The sequence below is a fragment of the Fistularia commersonii genome, chromosome 2, assembly GCF_037954325.1.
Source record: "Fistularia commersonii isolate RoL2024-O1a breed Wild chromosome 2, RoL_Fcom_v1.0, whole genome shotgun sequence".
Classification (NCBI taxonomy): domain Eukaryota; kingdom Metazoa; phylum Chordata; class Actinopteri; order Syngnathiformes; family Fistulariidae; genus Fistularia; species Fistularia commersonii.
Genome location: NC_141285.1, coordinates 2,045,823 through 2,068,403, shown reverse-complemented (window position 1 = coordinate 2,068,403; position 22,581 = coordinate 2,045,823). Strand labels below are relative to the sequence as shown.

General features: G+C 44.4%; 2 protein-coding genes across 3 annotated transcripts in view; both read left to right on the top strand.

The window, feature by feature from the left end:
- Nucleotides 1–9,906, top strand: part of zswim8 (zinc finger, SWIM-type containing 8) — a 42,598-nt gene extending 32,692 nt beyond the window's left edge. For both annotated transcript variants that reach the window (XM_086164174.1, XM_086164167.1), the window contains exons 21-26: nt 1,429–1,923; nt 3,285–3,462; nt 3,596–3,769; nt 3,949–4,068; nt 5,893–6,071; nt 7,470–9,906. In XM_086164174.1, coding sequence (XP_086020300.1) covers nt 1,429–1,923; nt 3,285–3,462; nt 3,596–3,769; nt 3,949–4,068; nt 5,893–6,071; nt 7,470–7,673 — 1,350 coding nt within the window. In that variant the 3' untranslated portion in view covers nt 7,674–9,906. The remainder of the gene's footprint in view (nt 1–1,428; nt 1,924–3,284; nt 3,463–3,595; nt 3,770–3,948; nt 4,069–5,892; nt 6,072–7,469) is intronic.
- A 2,146-nt stretch (nt 9,907–12,052) lies between these two features.
- The window catches only part of ndst2a (N-deacetylase/N-sulfotransferase (heparan glucosaminyl) 2a), a 31,463-nt gene continuing 20,934 nt past the window's right edge, over nt 12,053–22,581 (top strand). Inside the window, exons 1-2 of the mRNA XM_086163983.1 lie at nt 12,053–12,174; nt 16,724–16,756. The gene's annotated coding sequence lies outside the window, so the exon portion shown is untranslated. The remainder of the gene's footprint in view (nt 12,175–16,723; nt 16,757–22,581) is intronic.

Here is a 22,581-nt window from a genome sequence, read left to right as displayed (position 1 = left end):
ATGATTCCATTCCTCTAGTCAGCGACTATATCTGCTTTCTTCAGTCTTCTATATCTGCTGTATTCAAATGTCAGCGTGCAATGTTGAGATGCAAGGAGAACCTCATTTCCGCTTCTTTTTCTTTCTATCTTTGGATAAAAACCGCCTCTTATTTATTTATTTATTTATTTATTTTTAACTCCTTTTTGCTGTAGTTGATGGCATTTGTTTTGACTACTTTTACATCATATAGAAATATATGTAAAGTAACATTGTGTGAGTCAATGCAAATGAAAAACAATGACCAGCCGTTTTGCGGCTGCAAACATGAGGCTGCATTGAGTTCCGCATCACTTTGATTTATTTTGTCAGAGACAGAGAGAGACCTTATTAAGTCTATTGATGTTTGTTTCTAAATCTATATTTATATAAGTATAATGTCCCGCTGGGTAGCAACTCAAAAAAACTTTTTTTTTAAGTGTTGTGAACGCAAGCGGGCCTCAAGTCTGAGACTTCTGATTCGGCTTAACCGCTAGGCGTCACAGAATTTCACACATTCTACACTCTCATCATAGAGAATCAATGTTATTGTGAATTCATCAGTATTGATATGTTACAGCCGAGGTCTTCCGTCGGGAGGTTTTTATTTTCAAACCCCCTCGATTATTTTTCTAAAAATGCACGCCTTTAGAGGCACCTGAATCCAGTGAAATGGATAAATAATGACGCAAGCACCCTGTATGAAATAAAAGCATGAATAGGAATCTGTGTATTATTTGAACAGCGTGGTATTAAGTGCACATTTACATGTTATGGTTATACATACCACTAAGCCCAGTTTAGTGTAAAATCCAATTTTATTCAACATATATAACAGGGGGCTCCTGCTCCCTCCCTCCATCAGTTTTTGGGGGTCCCTGGCCTGAAAAACATGGCTTCCCTCTCAGAAACAAGTCAGATTTATCATCGCCATCGGCATGTGCTGTGTATTTTTATTTATTTTTTTAACTCCGTTATGTCTCAACATGTAAAAATCCTTTCCATTACTCAACAGCCTCTCATCCGTTCTTCTCCAGCAAAGCACAAGGTTTACCCTTTCAGACACGGGAACACGGTGTCTCGTTGTCTGAATGCAAAATAAAACAAAAACGACAACATCCATAATGTGAATTACTCGCTATAACACACAGGAAAGGCGGGGGATTTACCTTATGTTTTTTTTTTTTTTCCCTCTAAAACGCCGCCCCGGGCGAGAAAGCCGACGGTCGTCACATGACACGTCAAAATGTCAGGTTCAATTCGAGGCGCCCGATCCCGGCGGGATACGGCCCAGATTCCTCCCGTATCGGGCCCGTCACGGCGTCGACTCGAATCACCCGCCACGGATGAAACCGAAGCGACAAATGAACTCATTTCATGCCTTCTCCCGTGTCCTTTGTGCCGCTGCAGGACAACATGATGCTGGAGAAAGCCTGCATGGCCGTGGAGGAGGCGGCGAAGGGCGGCGGGGTGTATCCCGAGGTGCTGTTCGAGGTGGCCCACCAGTGGTACTGGCTGTATGAGCAGTCAGTGGGAGGGGGCTCAGGCCAGCAGCGGGAGACCTCCGGTCGCTGCGGGGCTAACGGTGGCTCGGGAAGGAGACCCCCAGAATCCAGCTGCGTCCTCGACAGCGGGGGCAACATGGAATCTGGAGGGGTGGCGGCGGTCACGGCCTCTGTCACCGCGGCGGCCGTCGTCCCGGTCATCTCCGTCGGCTCTACCATGTACCAGTCCCACGCCATGCCAGGGCAGGCCATGGCACACCCCCACACTCAGGGCCTCCACCCTTACACCACCATCCAGGCCCATCTCCCCACTGTCTGCACCCCTCAGTACCTGGGACACCCTCTGCAGCACGTCCCCCGCCCCGCCGTCTTCTCTGTGTCGGGAACCGCCTACCCACAGGTCAGACCCCGCGGCGCATCGGCCGATGGACCGTCGGGATCGGCGCGGTTCATTCGGGAATTTTCACGCCCGAGCTAGCGTATCGCGATCTGGAGTCGACGGCGTCGTCGATGTCATCGTTGCATGGGGAAAAAAAAAAAAAGGCAAATGTACCGAAGGCGGAACCGAACTATTCAATCAATTTCATTACATTGCCGTTTTGAGATGAGATGAGGTGAGAACAACTTTATTTATCCCGAAGGAAATTGTTGTGCCAGAGTTTCAAGTAAAAACATAACAGTAATAGATAACAGTAGAAAGGAGGAAGAATAAGAAATACAATGAAATATAAATTGTCTTAACAGTTAACTGTAACTACAAAGATTTGAGTTTTATACCGTATTATAGTATAGTATATTATATTATATTATATTTTGCATATATATATAAGTATAAGTATATATATAAGTAATATATATACTTATAATATATATATATATATATATATATACTGCTGAAAAAAATAAAGGGAACACTTGAACAACACAATGTAACTCCAAGTCAATCCCACTTGTGTGAAATCATAGTGTCCACTCAGGAAGCAACACAGATTCATTTGGACTTGTTTTAAGGACATTACATCAAAGTTGGATCAGCCTGGAGTTTGTTTTTACACTTTCATTTGGAATGTGATTCCTAATCCAGACCTCCATGGGTTGATACAATTGATTTCCATTGATCATTTTGGTGTGATTTTGTTGTCAGCACACTCAACTGTGTAAAGAGCAAAGCATTTCATAAGAATATTTCATTCATTTAGATCTGGGATGTGTTTTTTTAAGTGTTCCCTTTATTTTTTTGAGCAGTATATATATATATAAGACAATTTATATTTAATTGTATTTCTTCTTCTTCTTCCTTTCTACTATTATCTATTACTGTTATGTTTTTACTTGAAACTCTGGCACAACAATTTCCTTCAGGATAAATAAAGTTGTTCTCATCTCTCATATATATATGTATAAGTAATATATATACTTATAATATATACATAAGTATATATATAAATATATAAGTATATAAGTTTATAAGCATATATATATATATATATATATATGCCTATATTATAGTATTATAGTTTTCCGATATCGAAGTTCATTAGAAAACAAATAAGCTTGATATGATCCGTATCAGCGCGACGCCGGTGTTCCTCCTAAAAATGATCCGCTTTCCGATGCCTTCGAGTCGAGAGCCCGGAAAAAAAATGGAAAAAGAAATCGGTCACCGTTACACGATTATTCCCACCGACTTGTCTCTCGGCGTGAAATAAAAAGATCAAATTGTCACACACGCGTGTGTGTGTGTGCGTGCGGTCTCACCAGGGAATGCACCCGGCCTTCATCGGTGCCCAGTACCCCTTCTCTGTCGCCGCCGGCCCCCAGCCTCCTCTGGCCGCCACCGCCGTCACCTTCCCGGGCGTCCCCGTCCCGTCGATGACTCAGATCGCCGTCCACCCGTATCACACTGAGACCGGCCTGCCGCTCAGCACCACTGTAGCAGGTCAAGACCGCCGGCGCCTCTGTGTGTGTGTGTGTGTGTGTGTGTGAATGGTTGCTTTGGTTGTGTCCCGTTTGCTGGGTTTGTTTTCCCACCAGGTAGAACTAAACAATGCGCCGCCTGCGATGTCTTGCAGTGGGCAGCGTCCACTCCGGCCCCACCATTCAGGCCATCCAGGGGGCTTCTCTCCCCTCGCTCTCGTCCCAGCCCAGCTCGCTGGTCAGCGCTCCTTTCCCCGCCGAGGACGAACAGCACAGCCAGCCAATCAGCCAACAGGGCCTGCACTACCTGCACTCCGCCTACAGAGTTGGTAAGCTGCGTCCAAAAACCCGAGTCGCCCGTCGCTTTCTCACGTTTGCCCTGTGAAGCCACGCGGGTTTTTCCACGATTTGCTTTGCCGAAGAGAAAAGTTTAAATTTTCCGGGACCGTAACCCGGGGTGTTGTTTTGACTCGGCGGGTTCACGTTTCCCCCCCGTCTTTGTGTCCAGGCATGCTGGCGCTGGAGATGCTGGGAAGACGAGCCCACAACGATCACCCGAACAACTTCTCCCGGAGCCCCCCCTACACCGAGGACGTCAAGTGGCTGCTGGGACTGGCGGCGCGCCTGGGTGAGATACCGGGGTCACCGCTTGTGCTCGAATCAAAAGCGAATCGAAAGTATTAGGAAGCTGCAAAGACCTGCTGTTTTACACCACAGGTTCGCTTATGTACTAACATCACTCACATGATAAGGAGACATTTCAGCGTCAGCTCTTTTTACACCTTTTTAAAGTCCGCTTGTAGTCAGCACCGAGTTTGAGGAATCTTTTGTAAATGTGATACTCCGAGTTGTGTGCAAAGTGCCGTGACGGAGGCTGAGAGTGGAAAACACACACATGATCTTAAGGCGGCTTCAGCGGATGCCGTCCGGCCTCGTGGCTTCCTTCTTCTTCTTCTTCTTCTTCTTCTTTCGGCTTTTCCCATCAGGTGTCGCCACAGCGAGTCAACTTTCTCCATCTAACCCTGTTCTCTGGATCCTCCTCTCTCACACCAACTACCTTCATATCCTCTTCGGTCTTCCTCTAGACCTCAAATTCCAGCATCTGTCTACCAATATATTCACATGACCCAACCAAACCATCTCAAACATCTAACATGTGCTGCTCCTCTGATGGACTCATTCCTGATCCTCTCCATCCTGGTCACTCCCAAAGAGAACCTCCGCATCTTCATCTCTAGGACCTCTAGCTCTGCTTCCTGTCTTCTCCTCAATGCTACTGTCTCCAAACCATACAGCATCTCTGGTCTCACCTCCATCTCCTCCACCTTTGCTTTCACTCTGGATGATAATCTTCTCGGTCGGTGGCGTTTTTCTGACAAACCCTATTCTCTGGATCCTCCTCTCTCACACCAACTACCTTCATATCTTCTCTCACTACGTCCATAAATCTTCTCTTTGGTCTTCCTCCAGACCTCTTGCCTGGCAGCTCCAACTCCAGCATCCGTCTACCAATATATTCCCTCTCCCTCCTCTGTCCATGACCCAACCATCTCAGTCTGGCTTCTCTGACCTTCTCTCCAAAACATCTAACATGTGCTGCTCCTCTGATGGACTCATTCCTGATCCTCTCCATCCTGGTCACTCCCAAAGAGAACCTCAACATCTTCATCTCTGCAACCTCTAGTTCTGCCTGCTGTCTTTTGGTCATTGGAACAGTTTCTAGTCCAAACATCATCGCTGGTCTCACCACTGTCTTGTACACCTTTCCTTTTCTTCTGGCTGATGTTCTTCTATCTCTTGGTACCCCTGACACTTTTCTCCACCCATTCCAACCTGCTTGGACCGTCTCTTCACCTCTTTTCCACACTCTCCTACGCTCTGGACTGTTGATCCCAAGTACCTGAGATCCTCCAGCTTCTTGATCTCCACTCCCTGTAGCCTCACCGCTCCACCCGAGCTCCTCTCATTCACACACATATATTCTGTCTTGCTGCGACTCCCTTTATTTTTGTGGCTTTATTTCGCTTTATCTCGCAGAAATCGTAACATCGTAAAACGTCGCTTGCATGGCCTCGATGTATTTGTTACTCTTGCACACAGACACGTCTTCACACACACTGACATTAGAAGCACACACCTTTCATAAAGCTCTGAAGCGCTCGAGCTCATCTGCCGTGGTCTTTGGAACCATCGGGTTTTTTTAACGCAGACTTTTGAACTTTCCCGACTGTTGTTTGTTGGCTTGAGAGAAAAAAAGAACCCGAAATGCAGCGAAAAACATGTCTGCTGACCAGAATGCTGTTCAACCCCAGCCGACGTGCTGTCTTGTCAGACGGATTTCAATCATGCAGCAGATCTGTATCCTTCTCATCGTCCGTACGACGCGCTATTTGGTAAAACAGACGACCCAGATTCAAGCCGCGTTAGCATGTATACCTTTCCGTCCGCACAGGAGTCAACTACGTGTACCAGTTCTGCGTGGGAGCAGCTAAAGGCGTCCTGAGTCCCTTTGTCCTGCAAGAGATCATCATGGAGGCCCTTCAGAGGCTCAACCCCGCCCACATTCACGCTCATCTCCGAACACCCGCCTTTCACCAGCTGGTGCAGCGCTGCCAGCAGGCCTACCTGCAGGTGCTTACACACACACACACACACATTTGACATTCACACACACATCAGGGGTCGCTGTTGTGAGGGTCCACACACCTGATGGGGAAATTAGCGCATTTTCGTTCCTCCAGTGTGACCTCTAAGACTCTTTGAATCCAAGAAAATCGAAGTGGTCTTTTCCACAAGAATTTGTCGAAATATTTTCTCAACCGATGTTGAGATTTAATTGCCTAGGAAGAGATGCAGTGTTTGCTTTGAGAATTCTAATAGAGAAGTACAGAGAAGGCCAGAGGGAGTTGCATTGTGTTTTTGTAGACCTAGAAAAAGCATATGACTGGGTGCCAAGAGAGGAGCTCCGGGATTGAAATCTGGAGTGGCAGAGAAGTATGTTAGACTGGTGCAGGACATGTATGCTCGCTGTGAGACAGTGGTGCGGTGTGCTGTAGGGGTAGCAGAGAAGTTCAAGGTGGAGGTGGGACTCCATCAGGGATCAGCTCTGAGCCCCTTCTTGTTTGCAGTGGTGACAGACAGGCTGACAGATGAGGTTAGACAGGAATCTTCATGGACCATGATGTTTGCAGATGACATTGTGATCTGTAGTGAGGCAGGGAACAGGTGGAGGAAAATCTAGAGAGGTGGAGGTATGCTCTGGAAGGGAGAGGAATGAAAGTTAGTCGCAGCAAGACAGAATATATGTGTGTGAATGAGAGGAACCAGGGTGGAACGGTGAGGCGACAGGGAGTGGAGATCAAGAACTTGGAGCTCAAGTACTTTGAGTCAACGGTCCACAGCGTAGGAGAGTGTAGAAAAGAGGTGGTTGGAATGGGTGGAGAAAAGTATCAGGGGTGCTATGTGATAGAAGACGATCAGCCAGAATGAAAGAAAAAGGTGTACAAGTCCGTGGTGAGACCAGAAAATGGACTGGAAACAGTTACAATGACGAAAGGAAAGGAGGCAGAACTAGAGGTTGCAGAGATGAAGGTGTTGAGGTTCTCTTTGGGAGTGACCAGGATGGAGAGGATCAGGAATGAGTCTATCAGAGGAACAGCACATGTTAGATGTCTTGGAGAGAAGGTCAGAGAAGCCAGACTGAGATGGTTGGGTCATGGACAGAGGAGAGATAGAGAATATATCGGTAGATGGATGCTGGAATTGGACCAAAGAGAAGATTTATGGACGTCCTGAGAGAGGATATGAAGGTTGGTGGATACAGAGAATAGGGTTAGATGGAGAAGGTTGATACGCTGGGGCGACACCTGAAGGGAAAAGCCGAAAGAAGAAGATAATGAGATTGAATTGATGAATGCTATGAAATGATGGGAAAGAAAGACCAAGTTTAAGATAGATTCCAACCAGGCAAAAGTGGTTCTCAAACCCTCACCTCTCGGCCTGCGACGGATCTGTCTGCCCCCCCCACAGTACATCCACCACCGGCTCATCCACCTGACGCCGGCCGACTACGACGACTTCGTCAACATCATCCGCAGCGCCCGCGGCGCCTTCTGCCTGACGCCGGTGGGAATGATGCAGTTCAACGACGTGCTACAGAACCTGAAGCGAGGCAAGCAGACCAAGGAGCTGTGGCAGCGGATCTCCCTGGAGATGGCCACCTTCTCCCCTTGAGCGCCGGAGCCCCGACTCCCCTCCTCCCTCGCCCCCCCCAGTTCCTCCGACATCCAGCATCACTACTGCCACTGCACTGAGCCCCCACGCTCCTGCTACCGAGGCCTCCCCGCCCGGCAGTACAATCGAACCCCGTCACGCACCAAGACTTTACGTTCGTCCTCCTGTTCGACCGACCGACCGACCGACCGACCGCTCCCACTCTTCCGTCGCCTCCCGCGTCATCCTCCCCCCCCTTTCGCGTCCCCTCCGAACTGACTTTTAAAGGGGATCTCGCCCTCCATCCTCGGCCTTTTTGTAGTTTTCCCGTTCCGACTGAAACCACTGAGCGAGTCATGCTGCAACATTCCTGTCCAGAGCTCACCAAACACTTCACCTCACAGCGTGTGACACAGAGAGAGAGTTTAATATTAGAAATGACATTATATATCAGGACGGGTGAGGATTTTTCAGTTCATCTTTTTTGATACTTTGTATAGAATACGACTCGGGCGCAGAGCAGAGGGAAGGTAACGGCGCTGCCGTCGTCGTGTGGATCCATATTTGCATTTCAGCTGACCTCGGCGATGGTGACAGAGCGGGCTGGGAAAAAAAAAACGGCAAACGGGACGTTCGTCACGGCGTTTACAGAGGCCGCCGTTTAAACCCCAACACCGCAAACACCAGGGACGAACCGGCCCCCGGAGGAGATATTTAGATTTTCTTTACCTATTGAAAATCTCTTTTCTACATTTTACTTTTCTTAACAGAAAGTCCATTACTTTTTTTTTTTTTTCTGTTTTTTTTTTTTTTTTTTTTTTTTTTTTAAATTAGCGAGTAAAGCTGTGAGAGAGGCAAAAATCTTTAGATAAATAACAGTAAAATCGCTCTCCATTTACATCAGACAATGGAAGGGGGTTTCCCTTGACCAACGGCTCAGGGAAGCAGCTGTGTGTTGCTCTTTATCAGACGCTGTGGAGACAAACTAGCCACGTCACAGAGGTTGCCGGTCTGTCAGACAAATAAACAGCAACGGCTGCACGTCCACTCCGAGCCGCCGCTGTTTACGAGACGCCCGGCAGATCCGAAACGCCTCCTCGCTTGGTAGCGGCTCGGAGTGGATGTGCTCTTTTGTTTCGTTTTTTTTTTTTTTTTTTTTTATAACTAAACAAATAATTGTCATCCTCTTTTCTCAGCGTCCCATAAAGAACATTTGCACAAAGAGTAACTTGTATGTCTAATCCGATTTGACGAGTCTCACTGTGGAAGCGACGCAGATTCACTTTAGTGCAGCTTTACTCGAAAAGGTTAATTCTCGGCAAATAGTTAAAAAAAAAAAAAAAACACACACACACACACACGAAAAAACCCTGAAGTAAATACCTGCCTTGTTTGAATTATCTGACTTTTGAGTAAGATATATATAAAAAAAAAAGAAAATACTCTAATAAAATAAAAAATGCACTATTTCCAGCATTCTCAGATTATTTCACACTTGTGCTTTAGCTTTTTATTGCTGAATTAATCTTAATTTAGTGGGAATAGTGCTGTTAATTAAAAAAAGGATGGAGCTCAATTCCACAGGTAGACCTGTAAATTTCGATAGTCACCCACGATTTTTAGTGTTTTCGTTCGATCCTTAAAACAGGCGGGGGGGGGGGGGGTAAAAAAAAAAATCCTCCCGGTGGAAAGATTTGCAGATTCATCCCATCCGATGTGGGAATGAGGCGCACCGAGCGGAATACAACGTGTCACGCATCTTTTCCGTACAAACCCGCACTTCTTTCCCGAGTCGGGGGGGGGGGGGGGGATTTCGACAAGGCCTCTGTTTTTTCTTCTTAAAAATGTTCAAGTCCACGCGGCCGAGAGTCAAACCCGTCTTGAGTCGGGACAGAGGTCGCCGACCTTCCCGCAGAACTCTACCCAGCCAGCCCTGAAGAAACATCTGGCAGGTGACCGACCACGGTGCTGTAACACTCCCTCTGTCCAGGCAGCTGCTCTTCTTCTGACTGGCTCTGGAATCCACAGGTGAAGGTGACTTTGTAGAAAATGTACTGTGATATTTTTGTATTCCTTCAAAAACTGTAGCTCGATTTGAAAAAGTTCTATATGTGGTGATTGCAAAATGTTCTAATTTAGAGTGAATACCATTTAAAAAAAAAAAAAAGAAAAAAAAAGAAAGAATGAAAGAGAGAGAGAGAGAAAAGCAATACTAAAAGCATAGAGTTTACTTAATAAAGATATTTCAAAACAGCATCATTTGTTCGTTGTGCCTCTTTCACTTTCCGTCAATCGTTTTTAATTTAAATAACAGACCAGCGATTCTCAGTTCTGTCGATCCTCTTGTCGTTTGCAGGTTTGTTCAAATTAAAGGAGTTGCATCACGACAGCGGGTTGGCGGAATCCACTTTCCCCTCCCAGGTAACAACTGGTCTGACGGCATTGTTGATCATCTGTCAAATATGAACGTTGAATTATTCAAAATATGCTCAGTGGTTCTGAATTTCCTGTTTTTTTTTTTCCTCCTGTGCTTTGTTTGCATTTATGTACACTAGACAAGATTATAATGTTTGTGTTGCTATTTCATTTTATCGCCAATCATAACTGACAGTGTAGGGATTCTCAGCTGGTCCTTTTTGCATTTTTATTTGTTAACTTTAGTATATACTTTCTGATGTGTCGTCACGTGCTTTGATGCCTTTCAGCTTATTTCTGCAGAGTTTCAGCAAGCGATTTGTCAAGGAAATTCTCGTCATTTTACGCTCCCAATCCTCGGGCTCTCTGGTTTTACAGATTCCCAGTGGCTTGATCCCCTGCGTCAGTGACCACTTAAAGGTATTAAACCAGTTATTAGATCACATCACCGGGCCTATTTTAACTGTCAGCGCTACTGTTATGAGTAGAACGACATCATTTGAGGTCATGACCGCGCAATCCTCGTCAGATCTTGTCCCGGCAACTGCGCCTCCTTTTGAAGACGTTTCAGTGGTGCAGGACCGAGAATCTTCTTCAGTTCTGACTTTTGGAGGTTTCTGGTGCACAACCGTTGCCATCTGGGTTGGCCATGTTCATGTTGAGTGAGAACGGATAATGTGAATTTGGCATCGTTTGGTGAGAATGCAATGCAAAAGGTAAGACAAAGACCTTGGTCAACCCAAATTAGAACTGAAGAAGCCTCACGGGTGAGAGATCTTCGAAAAGAAAACAAACGTCACGTTGCCACGACGAGATCCATGAGCAGTTGGTCGTGATTGACAGCCTCCATTTGGAAGATGTTGCTGCACGACGCGATTCGGTGAAGTCTAATCGATCGACGTGGTAACTGGCAAATGCTAAGATGACAACTAATTTTAAAAAAAGAAACATTAAAAGGTGCATGTCTGGTTATGGGTTGGGTTTAAGGTGTGTGGTTTCGACACATTCTCTTCGTTTCATATGATTAATTCATTAAAACCAGACAGGGCTGTTTTGTGAAAAGACATTCCGCTTATCATCATGATTAACCCAATTAAAATGCTAACTGATGACCCATTCTGATCATAAAATTACAAGCTGTCAGTACTGTATATTTGACAGCTGATACTTGAACTAAAAAAAAAAAAACAAGGGCAAGAACACCCGCAGAAAAGAAAACAGTAAAACAAACAAAGCACACTTCAGTTAGATACAGACCGGTTGCACAGAATTTGTATTTAAGCCATGATTTGGAACAAAAGAACTGTGTGTTACAGTCGCTTGCAGCTGTTGGGAGACCTTCTTGCAAGGGTTCCTAAAAGTTTTAGCTTCTTACCATTTAATATAAAGGTGGCACGGGCTCAACACCCATTCAATCCCAGTTAAAACCATCCTCCGCACAGGGCCAAGTGGTTTTGAGATGAATGGTAATGATGAATAATCACAAAGAAATGTGAAGGATATCATGCAAAAGCAACAGTAATACAAAATCATCCACTTGTAAACAAACTTTTTGGTTATAGGTAGGTTGTAAAAGGTGTAGGGTTGTTTTTTTTTTCCTCCAGATTTTGCATGTTTACTAACATGATATTGCACAGGTGTCGAAAAGCAAGCCGTCATGAATGTATGAATGTTCCTCCAGTTATAACGTCATCATCCCACTCACACGGTGCACATCTGCAAAATCCCACGAATTCACGCGAGGTTTGGAAAGCGTCTCTCGACCTGCTGTTTGTTGGTGGGGGGAATTATTTCACAAGAATGAGGAATTACAATTCACCGACAACTATTACAAGGCGGTCAAACGTTGTTATCTCTTTCAGTAATTAAAATGATTTTTTTTTGAGTAAGATGGGTAAAAAGTGATAAATTTGTGTACTTTTGGGTTCCAAACTTCCGCCACTCCACCCCCCCGGACTGGAATACTTGGATGAGACCGGGGTTCCAGCAGAACCAAGATGGCGGAATGAGTAACGGTGCACTGAACTTTAGTTTACACTTCAAATGCTGACGCTACTTTGGCCCGCTTACTCCTGTCGGGATTGATGTCTTGTGTGAACAACAACTGGTAAATCTGAACTTACTGACAGATTTCATAAATTGTGTCATTGTCTCAAAAACCGGGATCCTTTTTCCGCTGCTGAGTCCTGTTAGTAGCCTTCGCATCCCTAGCCGCTAGCTGCTGGTCCTCCCTGCAGGTCCCAGTCCAGTCTATGCAGCCCTGGGTATCAGATGGCAACATCCGCGGATCTGCTGAAATACGTCCAGACGAAAAGGAATTTGGGGTCAGGGGACTTTTAACCGGTTCGAGTTGCATTACCACGCTGCTCCTCCCGAAACCTGGCGTTAGCGATGCTAACATTCGCCAGTGCATAAGGTGACTTGAGTTTACTTAGCTGTTAGCATGCTAGCACTATTCCACGGCTGGCAGATGCAACAAATAAGTTGCCCTCTTTCCCTAATGCTGTTTCTCAGCTCTTCGCTTTCACAATAGTCTGGTGCTTCGGTGTGATGATACCGATATGTGAGCCTATATGACAGGTAAACGCATACCGGGGAGCATTAGATTGTCACTATTGTGTTGCTTAAGCAGGGGCAGCACAGTATTGTGTACCTGACGTCACGTGGTTCAGATGCTGTCAAAGAATGATTAACCTGTGGAAAGAAGATCTGTGTTTACAGTGGCATCATCCGGCTGATATTCTGTGCAAATAGCCCTTTTCTCTTAATTCTGTGTGCAAAGCAAATAGAAATCCTATCTGGGTAAAAAAAAGTAACAAGACAGCTGCAAAGCCAAACCGTTATTCATTGTGTCTGTTCTGCGTGTGCAAATATGTGTGAATATATAAACACGGACGCTCATGGATACACCTGTTCTACTGCTTGTTAATGAAGAGACAATCCTGTGGCAGCATTTTAATGTATTTAAGCATGTAGACATGGTCGAGCTGGCCTGCTGAAGTCCAAGTGATGTGTGAGAATGGTGTCAAACTTGGTGTCAGACGAACTGGTGTGAGTTGTAAAGAAACTGCTGATCTACTGAGGGTTTCCTCGCTCGACTATCTCCAGGGTTTGCAGAGAATGGTCTGGAAAAATAGAAGGCATCCGCCGAGTGGCAGTTCTTTGTCGTTAAATGCCTTGTTGATGTCAGAGGTAACACAAAAAACCACTCGTCACAACCGAGGTACGCAGCAGGCCTTGAAGCTGACGGGCTGCAGAAGACCAGACCGAGCCTCTCCTGTCAACCAAACACAGTAAACTGAGGCAATAGTTTGCAAGAGCTGAGCAGAATTGACACTAGATGATTGGAAACACGTTTGGTTTGACACGTCTCTAGTTCTGCTGTTCTGCTGAGTGTGTTTTTCGAATACGTTTCATCACTCATTCGAGATGACTTGGTATGTCGACGCTCGAGTTATTTTGCCAAAACTAGATTGAATGCGGTTGTTGTATTAATGTAGATGACGGTTAACAAAGGTCTGAATTTTCTATTGTGTAGATTGTCTAACACTAGATTACTCTTACAATCACATCACTTTTTTTTAAAGCAGTTGTCGAGTCATGCGGTGCCTTTTAGTTCCTCTTCCTCAGAAAATTGTCTGAAATCTCAGATTTTCGTCTGGTATTCAGATGGCGAACTCCCAAGTACATCCGAGAATACTCACGCAGTGAATTTTTGCCCATATTTTCATGGGGTTGAAGTATACGTTTCAAATCTAAATAGAGAAGTATTTTATGGTATAAGGAAATAGGAACTTCAGTAGAAGTAGATTGTAACCAGTTTGGCCTGTCGAAGAGCTTCTCGCCAAAACCTCTCCTGTTGGTTTTTGTGTACAGCTCCGTATCAATCCGTCACACTTGGTCGGATTGTTTTCAGTGGAATTACTGGTCCGTCCATTTTTGTGGCCTTGAGGCAGGTGAACTTTGATGTGTGGTTAAGAGATCTAAAGAAAACACCTCTTCTACACTGATCCAGAAACCACAGAATGCTGTTCGGTCTGCTTGCATTCTCACGTTGACATCAGAGGAAGCCGTCCGTCGTGGTCGGACTCACCTTTCGGTCGATTTACCTCTGGTTTGTGTGCTGGTTTTGGCGATTTCAGATGCAGGAGAGGATGTGGTGCTGCTCAAATTTTTTTTTTTCTTCTTGCAAAAGAAAAAAAAAAAACACAACATCAAGGTTCGCCTTTGCTGTTCGCCACTTACATAGTAGATTAGCTTATAGCCGCCTCGTACAATAGGATCATGTATAATGCAATTTAAAAAAAAAACTGCATTTAGTTCCTGCGACGAGTTAAAAAGTCAGCTTTTCACAAGCATCGACTGAACATGTGGTGAACATACTGTAGATCGGACAGTGATAGTGACTTCTTAACAGATGCACTCGCCAGCTATCGCGGTCTCTCTGTGCAGTGATAACACGTCTCGCTGGATGGCAGCCGCGAAACATTACTTTCCAACCATTGCTCGGATCGCAAATGGTCACGGCGGTCTCTCGTGTTTCGTCGGCCGACGTTACCGGCAGATCTGCCGGCCTGGTCAAGTTGAGCAGCGAAAATAGTTGTTCGTCCTCCTCGCCGTCTCTCCTTTCGTACAAAAACAGTAGGAGATTCTGCGCCCCGGCTGGTACGACGGACCAAATGCACTGATCCCGCTCATCCATAATACTTGTTTCCTCGATCATAAACACAGCTCCGCTCCCGCTGCTGCTTTTCCTTCACTTCAGAGGTCACCGCCGCGAATCCTCTTTTCTCACAAAAACTAGTTTGATGTCCTCTTTCACAACCCTCGATAAATCTCCCCTTTGGTCTTCCTCTTCTGATAGTTCCTTCCTCTGCATCCTCTTACCAATAAATTCGAAGTGCGGGATCTTTCGTTTTATCTCCAAAACATGTCTTGTTTGTCTGATGGACTCATAACGTTTTCACAACCACTCCTTGGTGTCCTTTCCTCAGTGTCGCCGTCTCCGAACCATACATCGCTTGTCTCACCGCCTGATACTGTTTCACCGCGCATCGGATCTTCTCTTCTTCTGCTTGCGCCAGTTTCTTCACTTTTCCACACTCCACATCCTCGACACAAGTCTAAAAATCCTCCACCTTTTTTTTGCTATTACTCCCTGCTGCCGCGCCTCACCGTCGGGCCGCTTTCATTCATAAACAATCTGTGTTGATCGATCTCAGATCACAATGTCGTCCGTAAACGTCCTCTCTCTTTCCCCCCTTTTTGTTTCAAGATCTGCACTGCTCAAAAAAAATAAAGGGAACACTTAAAAAACACATCCTTGATCTAAATGAATGAAATATTCTTATGAAATACTTTGCTCTTTACACAGTTGAATGTGCTGACAACAAAATCACACAAAAATGATCAATGGAAATCAATTGTATCAACCCATGGAGGTCTGGATTAGGAATCACACTCAAAATTAAAGTGTAAAAACAAACTCCAGGCTGATCCAACTTTGATGTAATGTCCTTAAAACAAGTCCAAATGAATGTGTGTTGCTTCCTGAGTGGACACTATGATTTCACACAAGTGGGATTGACTTGGAGTTACATTGTGTTGTTCAAGTGTTCCCTTTATTTTTTTCAGCAGTATGGAAAGACACAATGCGGCTCCCTCTGTACTTCTTTGCCAATCTTCTCAAAGCAGATACTGCATATGTTGTACTTTTTCTCGTCATAAAATCGCACTGCTTCACACAAATGTTCACCTCTGCCGTCAGTCTAACTTTCACTTCTCCTTCCCTTCAACTTAATAGTATGGCTCATCAACTTTTATTTCTCTGTAGTTACCGCAATTTCGCACCATCCCCCCCGGCATCCTGTCACTGCAAGATCTTGTTGAAGGATCAAATCAAACGCTGTTCAGTCGCCTTTCCTAGTCATTTCCGCACCTCCGCAGGGACATCGTCAGGGCCGACTGCCTCTTCCATGCCCTCCTCATTTCACCTTTACTAATCTCTGCCGCTTCATTGGTCCACGACGGTCCCATCTTCAACTCTTCGGTCTCATGTTCCCCTTTCGTCAGCTCTTCGGATGACTCTCTCCACACTTCCGGCATCCGTCACTACAGTTTTGTGTCCGTGTCCTTCCCGGCGATTGCGCAGTCATGTGAAGAAATGCGCAGCTCCTTATTTATTTGTTGATCTACATTCTTACCCTCACCTGACCGAACAAGCTCATAGATACCAGTGCCTGTAATTAGTCCTCTGCAGTGTCAGGGCACTCCCTTTAGATGTAGCCTGAGAAGCTTCACGGTAGGCGTTCGATGTAGCGCGGTTCCTTGGACGCCTCTGGAGAGAAAAGTCTGGGCGTCTGGTCAGGCTTCCGCCTCTGCGAGCCAACACCCTCTGGAAAAATGGCAGATTGGGTTGACAGCAGCACCGTGATCAAAAATTCCCATAAATACAATTTGCTCAACCACTGTGACTTCATCAGTCCTGACTGCATTGTTTGTCTTACATTTTAATGAGTATGCATGTACGTTATATGATTGTACAAACACAGTGTGTTCTCTGCTTAGTCCATTACTAAAATGCAATTAGTCAAATATATGAATTAATGTTGTAAAAGTTTGAAACATGTGACTTGTGATTTCTCTTCATCCGGCAGGACCAATATGATGAACATCGCCTGGAATATTTGGTATGTGATTTATATATTTTTTTCTTCCCTGCATCCTTTAAGCAAGCAGATTCTCTCATGCATATTAAAAATGACTAAAGGGCATCTGAATATATTAAAATTGATTTCCTGCTTATTTTTGTTACCGAGACGAGAAGGCGACTCTGTTCGGCGGGTTCATCGAACCGAGCTTGATGCACTTGACTCGATCGATGGCGTTTTGCATTTGATGTATTTCAAACTACGATATGGTGGGTTTTTGGACAATCCTCTCGCTGCATGTGGTTTTTTTTGTCACTGTTTCATCACAAGCCCAGGCGCCCTCATGGTAAAAGTCATGTCGTCATTAAGATCGATCTTTCAGTCGAAGTTAATTACCACAGGTGAGAGTTGCAATACAAATGGCTTCCTCCTTCTCCTTCCGGCTCCTTCTCCAAACACACCGGACATATCCTGTTGCTGCATCACTCCGCCTGTTAATATCACACTTTATCATCCCCTCAGCCCTGGACATGACCTGGCACGCTTCAGCTACCCTGCCTCTTCCATCTTGGTGCAATAAGTCCCTCCCTGAAAAGGGCAATTCACCGTTTTCTGCGATCAGACCATACGTCTGACTCGGAGGTGTGGTCCCAACAGCTTCACGTTAGCCGGCAAATGACTGTCGTGGAAGTAATGTAGGGAATCAGACCAACCGGATGATTCGATTTACCCAAAACCCCCTGCAAGTACTTTTTGTGTTCTACCAAGATGGTGGACTCGGCTCTTGCAGGGTTTGTACAGAGACTAGATGTTGGTTTCAGGCCAATTTCATGCACGTTCATGTTGTTGGTAGGAGTGGACCATCCAGGATCTCAATGATCCTACGCTGTTCTACAGGCTAGATGGAATCTGCGTTGCTCCCCTTCAATCGAAGGCTTGACAATCAGCTGGACGCTCCTTCCCTTTACCTTGGTGTCAACTCACCAGGGAGGTCCCTAGAGCTAAAACACAACCTTCGGTCTCCCCTTTTAATAACTAGGCCAATCATCCTGCCCAATTATCTGATATTGAAGAAGAATCTCAGCAAAGTCCTTCCACAATATCCAGCATATCTGGTCCAATCTGACCTGATGCCTTTCTACTGAGGAGCTTCTTGACTGTCTCCATATTAAACCTGATATGAGGCTTGCTGGAGGCATCTCGCTCTGCATCCTCCATTTCCAGCGGGTGTACGACTTCAAGGAAATGCTTTTCCAACATCCTCAGTGGTTCCCAGTTGAGGTGAACAGGTCCCCTCCCCTGCTCTAAACAGCTCAGGCCAACCCCCCCAATCTATGATTCTAGAAAAATCTCCACCGTTTACCTTGAACCGCCAAAAAAGTCCGATAATAACTCAACCAACCCCTTCCTCATGTGGACTTTTGCCCCCAAATCACTGAAACAGCAGTCCTGCCCCTTCAGTACTCTTGAATGCCTTAGAATATCCCTGGGACAACAACTCCCAAAAGGCTTCCTGCTCATGTTTGACATCCTCCTTTTTCAACCAGTCCCTCCCAATGACCTTCTGACAACAGGAAGCAGGTTCTACAATAGAGGCCCTAAACATGGCTTCTTCAGATTCCATGTCCCTGGCATCTCTGAGAATCCATCCAGCAGTGTGAATTGAGGAAGTTGCCGTCAGGGTCCTCCGCCAAATGTTATCAGTTCCCCAGCAGCTGTCCGGTCTGTCTTACAGACTATCTTGCCACCTTAACCAACTTACCACCAGATGGCAACCGGTTAGCAGTTGTGCTAATATCATCACCTAAGTGTCCAACTCACAAAATCTTATCATACCGCCAAGTCATCAATGACTCTTTTGTCAGAGCTTTCCCGATATTATGGCGTTTGTGCCAATCGGAAAACCCGGCAGTCTCCCAGCAGAACTCCGGTATGCTTCCCATGCAGGGCAGCCTCCAATAAGCCCAAGGAAGCTGAAAAGTCGGATCACTTTTGTTCAATGTTTTTTGCAGTCATTTGGAATCTCCTTCCCTTTGCATTTATTCCAACACGTCTTTTGTTCTGTGAGAAAACCTAGCATACCGAGCCTGGTATTTAGGAGTGTCAACATGACCAACCACCGTCTTTGACCCTGCAAAATTCTGAATATAAAGTACAACTGCTCTCCACAAGCTTTGTTTCACAATTAATTCTTGATATGGTGGATAGTCCAACTATTTGAAGTTTGTAATACCATTATTTAACTCCAAATCCAAGGGTATGAATATATGACTAATATCCTGCAAATCTCTATATATATTTGATTTTTTTTTTTTATTGTTCCCTTTCGGAGAACTCAATTCAAAAAGTAACTTTCCGCAAATGATTATCCAACATGTTCTAGTATTCAAAGACGTCCAGCAGGGAGAAACTTTGTCGTCTTGTTTCGTAACAGTGAAAAGGTTACATTGTTGTCGTAGGCATTTTAGCAATTTGGCCAAAACTGGATGTGCAGCATCCAGTTGACAGATGGCAGGGGTGGATGCATGCATTGCAACTTCTCAGGTCATTAGCTGTTAGATAATTATATATCTGCGATAAATGCCTCTCCAAACCTGCTTGGGGAGGCTGAACTGAATTTCAGGATTTTCAATGACTCAGCCTGAAAATGAAAAATGACGCTTTTTTTTTTTTCTTTTGCCATGTTTTCCCTCATACATTTGATTTTATTATTTCATTCTCCCCGTTAGGTACCTTCGAAACATTTCCAACATTTAATTCACACCGACCAATGGGTGAGCTGCTTCTGACAAAATAAAACAAATTTGTTATTTAAAAAAACGCCAATAAATAATTTGATTCAAGAATTTAAGACCTGAGAAATAGGATAAAGGTCACCAATTGTGCCCATTCTTTCATCTGTTCATCAACTTGAACACAAAGGCTTTACAAAAAGCGCATTTTCAGGTTGTATTAGCAACTTTAGGCACATTTTAGGATTTAAGTATTCAAAGGGTTTATGTCATATACTCAGTAAGGAAACATTTTTCCCTGCACCAAGAATTTCTGTCTTTGCCGTCCAAAGTGAATGGCAGATGGTATAATATAAGTATACAATAAATAGTACACAATTAAATACAGCATTTTAATATATATTTACAAATCTATCAATGAAGATGGGACTATATTCCAGTTTGTCAACTGTTGTGCCGTGGCCAACAAAGGTTGTGCAAATGAAGCATGTCTTAAATAAGAATTGAAAGGGTACAAATTGAAAAAGTAAACAGACAGTGCATGAATTTTCCGAGTTAGTCCAGGACTGTTTTGGCAATTGTCGTGCAATCTCAGCAAGAAGTGTGATGGAGAGGAGATGAGGAAGATGCAAGAGTTTAAATCTTTTGGGTTAACAAACAGCAAGATGTAAACAAAAGAGGTAAAAAAACTAATGCGGTGCGGGCAGGGTGGAATGGATGGAGAAAAATTATACTTAATGCACAGGAACCGAGATCTTCCATATGACTGAAGCACGTTGCCGTCTTGAATATTTTCGGCGACAAAGTTGGCGTCCGCTGACATTTATTTCTGTTTTAAATGCTCAAATGATTAGCAGGCCCGATATCATCTGCAGCCAGGAATTGGCCGACGTTCCTCCCCGCTAAACACGTCTGCTTTTAAGCAGCGTAGACTTTAATTTTAATATAATCAAATGTCTTTTAGGACACTTTAAATTATGTTGCAGGTCTGATTCATCCCGCAGCCCTTTGAGTTTCACACACACATTGACAAATTATTTTATAACTATATATATAATTGCATAATTATATCTTATTTTAGTAGGAACTTCCATTCAAATAAAGGCATAGTTTAGTAAGAATGTGTGGAATTCAGTGAAGTTGTAAATAGTTGGGAGTCTCTCACAGATCACCCTTTGGCTGCACAGCCTTGAATAAATACTTTTTTTCTTTTAATGGCACATCTCTGGTGCACACCTCCCTAGTGTGTGCACGCACACACACTTTTTTCACATTCCATTTCTAGCGTTATCCACAACAGCAGTGGTTAAACAACAATGTGGTCATTCGAATGTGCATAGAAAATTTGTGCTCCAAGAAACTCAATGTCACTCACCTCTGAAGTGATTCTCGCCGTTTTTCTTCCCACTGAACATTTGCCAGCGTGGATTTCTTAAGAAGTGTTGCGATTACATTTACGCGGCAAGGCGACCCCCCGGAATCGGAGGGTCAGTGGTTCCAGACTCTGTCTGCATGTCAGAGTGGACTGGGGTGAAGCACTGAACCCCAGGTTGTTCTGGATAATAAAGTTAGCGCTTTGCATTGCTTAGCTTAGCTTAGCTTTTCCTTCATCGGAGCGTGAATGGGTGAATCGCACTCCATAATGAAAAGCACTCCATAATTTGGAATCATTTACCAGCCAATCAGATTTTCCATGTCACCTCAGAGCACGGTTTTCATTTCACATTGTCACTAGATATATCGACTTTTCAGATCCCAGCAAGGACCGCTTTTTCTTCCAAAAAAAAAAAGCGCGCATTTTCAGACTTTCAATAGAATATTTCTTCGATGAGTTAGAGCCACAAACTGCACATCTTTTAAATCGGACCTGTTGGGGGGAGTGGAAGAGGAATTCGTGTTGTCATTGTGAGTAAATGTACCGAACACATGTACATCTGCAACTGTCAGAAAGAACACCGGTGGTGCAGAGTTGTGTATTCATGTATGACCTGATAACGTGTCCTCCTGCAGCAGCCGAAAAAGTCCTGGAAATTAACTTCAGGGAACCCTGAAGTATCGGGTCTCTGACGTCCTGCATCTCACTGGGCTTTTCGTATCTATAATCATATTTATAGCAATATGTACCTTTTTCTACCAGTACATATTCCAGTGCGCTGCGGACAGCAAAGTAGGAATTTCACTGTACAGTATACCCTTGTTTTCGCGGGGGTTACGTTCCAAAAAGAACCCGTGATAGGCATAGTAGAAACCTTTATTTTTTTTACAATTATTATACAATCAAATACTCTATTATACATTGCTGCTGTCGTCCTTATGTTTTTTTCTTCCGTCTTTATGGAATGAACAGAAGATTCATTGATTCCGTAATGCCGACCTACAGCCGCATAGCTTTTAGCTTCCCTTAGCATGTCCAGAAGTTTAACTTTATCTGCCATAGATAGCATCTTCCGCTGCCTTTTGGGCCCTGCAAGGTGCTTTTGTCACTCCAGAGCGTTTCGTCAACATTACGGGTTTTAGAGAAACTCGAAATCGCAAGAGAATTTGCACGTACGTCATGTAAATTCGGCAAGCTGTTTTACATACGTGTACATGTTAAACTGCGACGTTATTGATGCACAAGTAGAGAAGAAGCGGAGTGACTTTTTAGTCAATCAGAATGCAGAACACAATGCACCATGCAAATCCGTGAAGTAGCGAAACTGTGAAAAGTAAACCGCGTTATAGCGAGGGATCGCTGTACACTGACACCGAAAGGACACGAAAATATGTTTTACACTCTGATTGCAACTTTGTGTGTTAGCTGGGTTTCAAGCACCCTGTGAGTTTTGCAGTTTAGAAGCTAAAGTTAACATATTCATTAGTATCCTATCTGATGTTGCTTGCTAGTTTTCCTAATTTGCCAGTAATAACTAACTTGGTGTTTATGTTTCCTATCATGTTTGAGTGTTTTATTTCAGGTTAATTTAGCTTATCAAACATATGAGCAGAAGTAACTGATAAGTTCACTGAATAATTGTGAAACCAAGCTTGAAGCCCGAGCTGAAGTTTTTCACTATAGCAAAGTTTCAATGGAATTAACTATTTTAGTTAAATGATATTCATGAAAAACTCAATTACGATCCATTTCTTCCC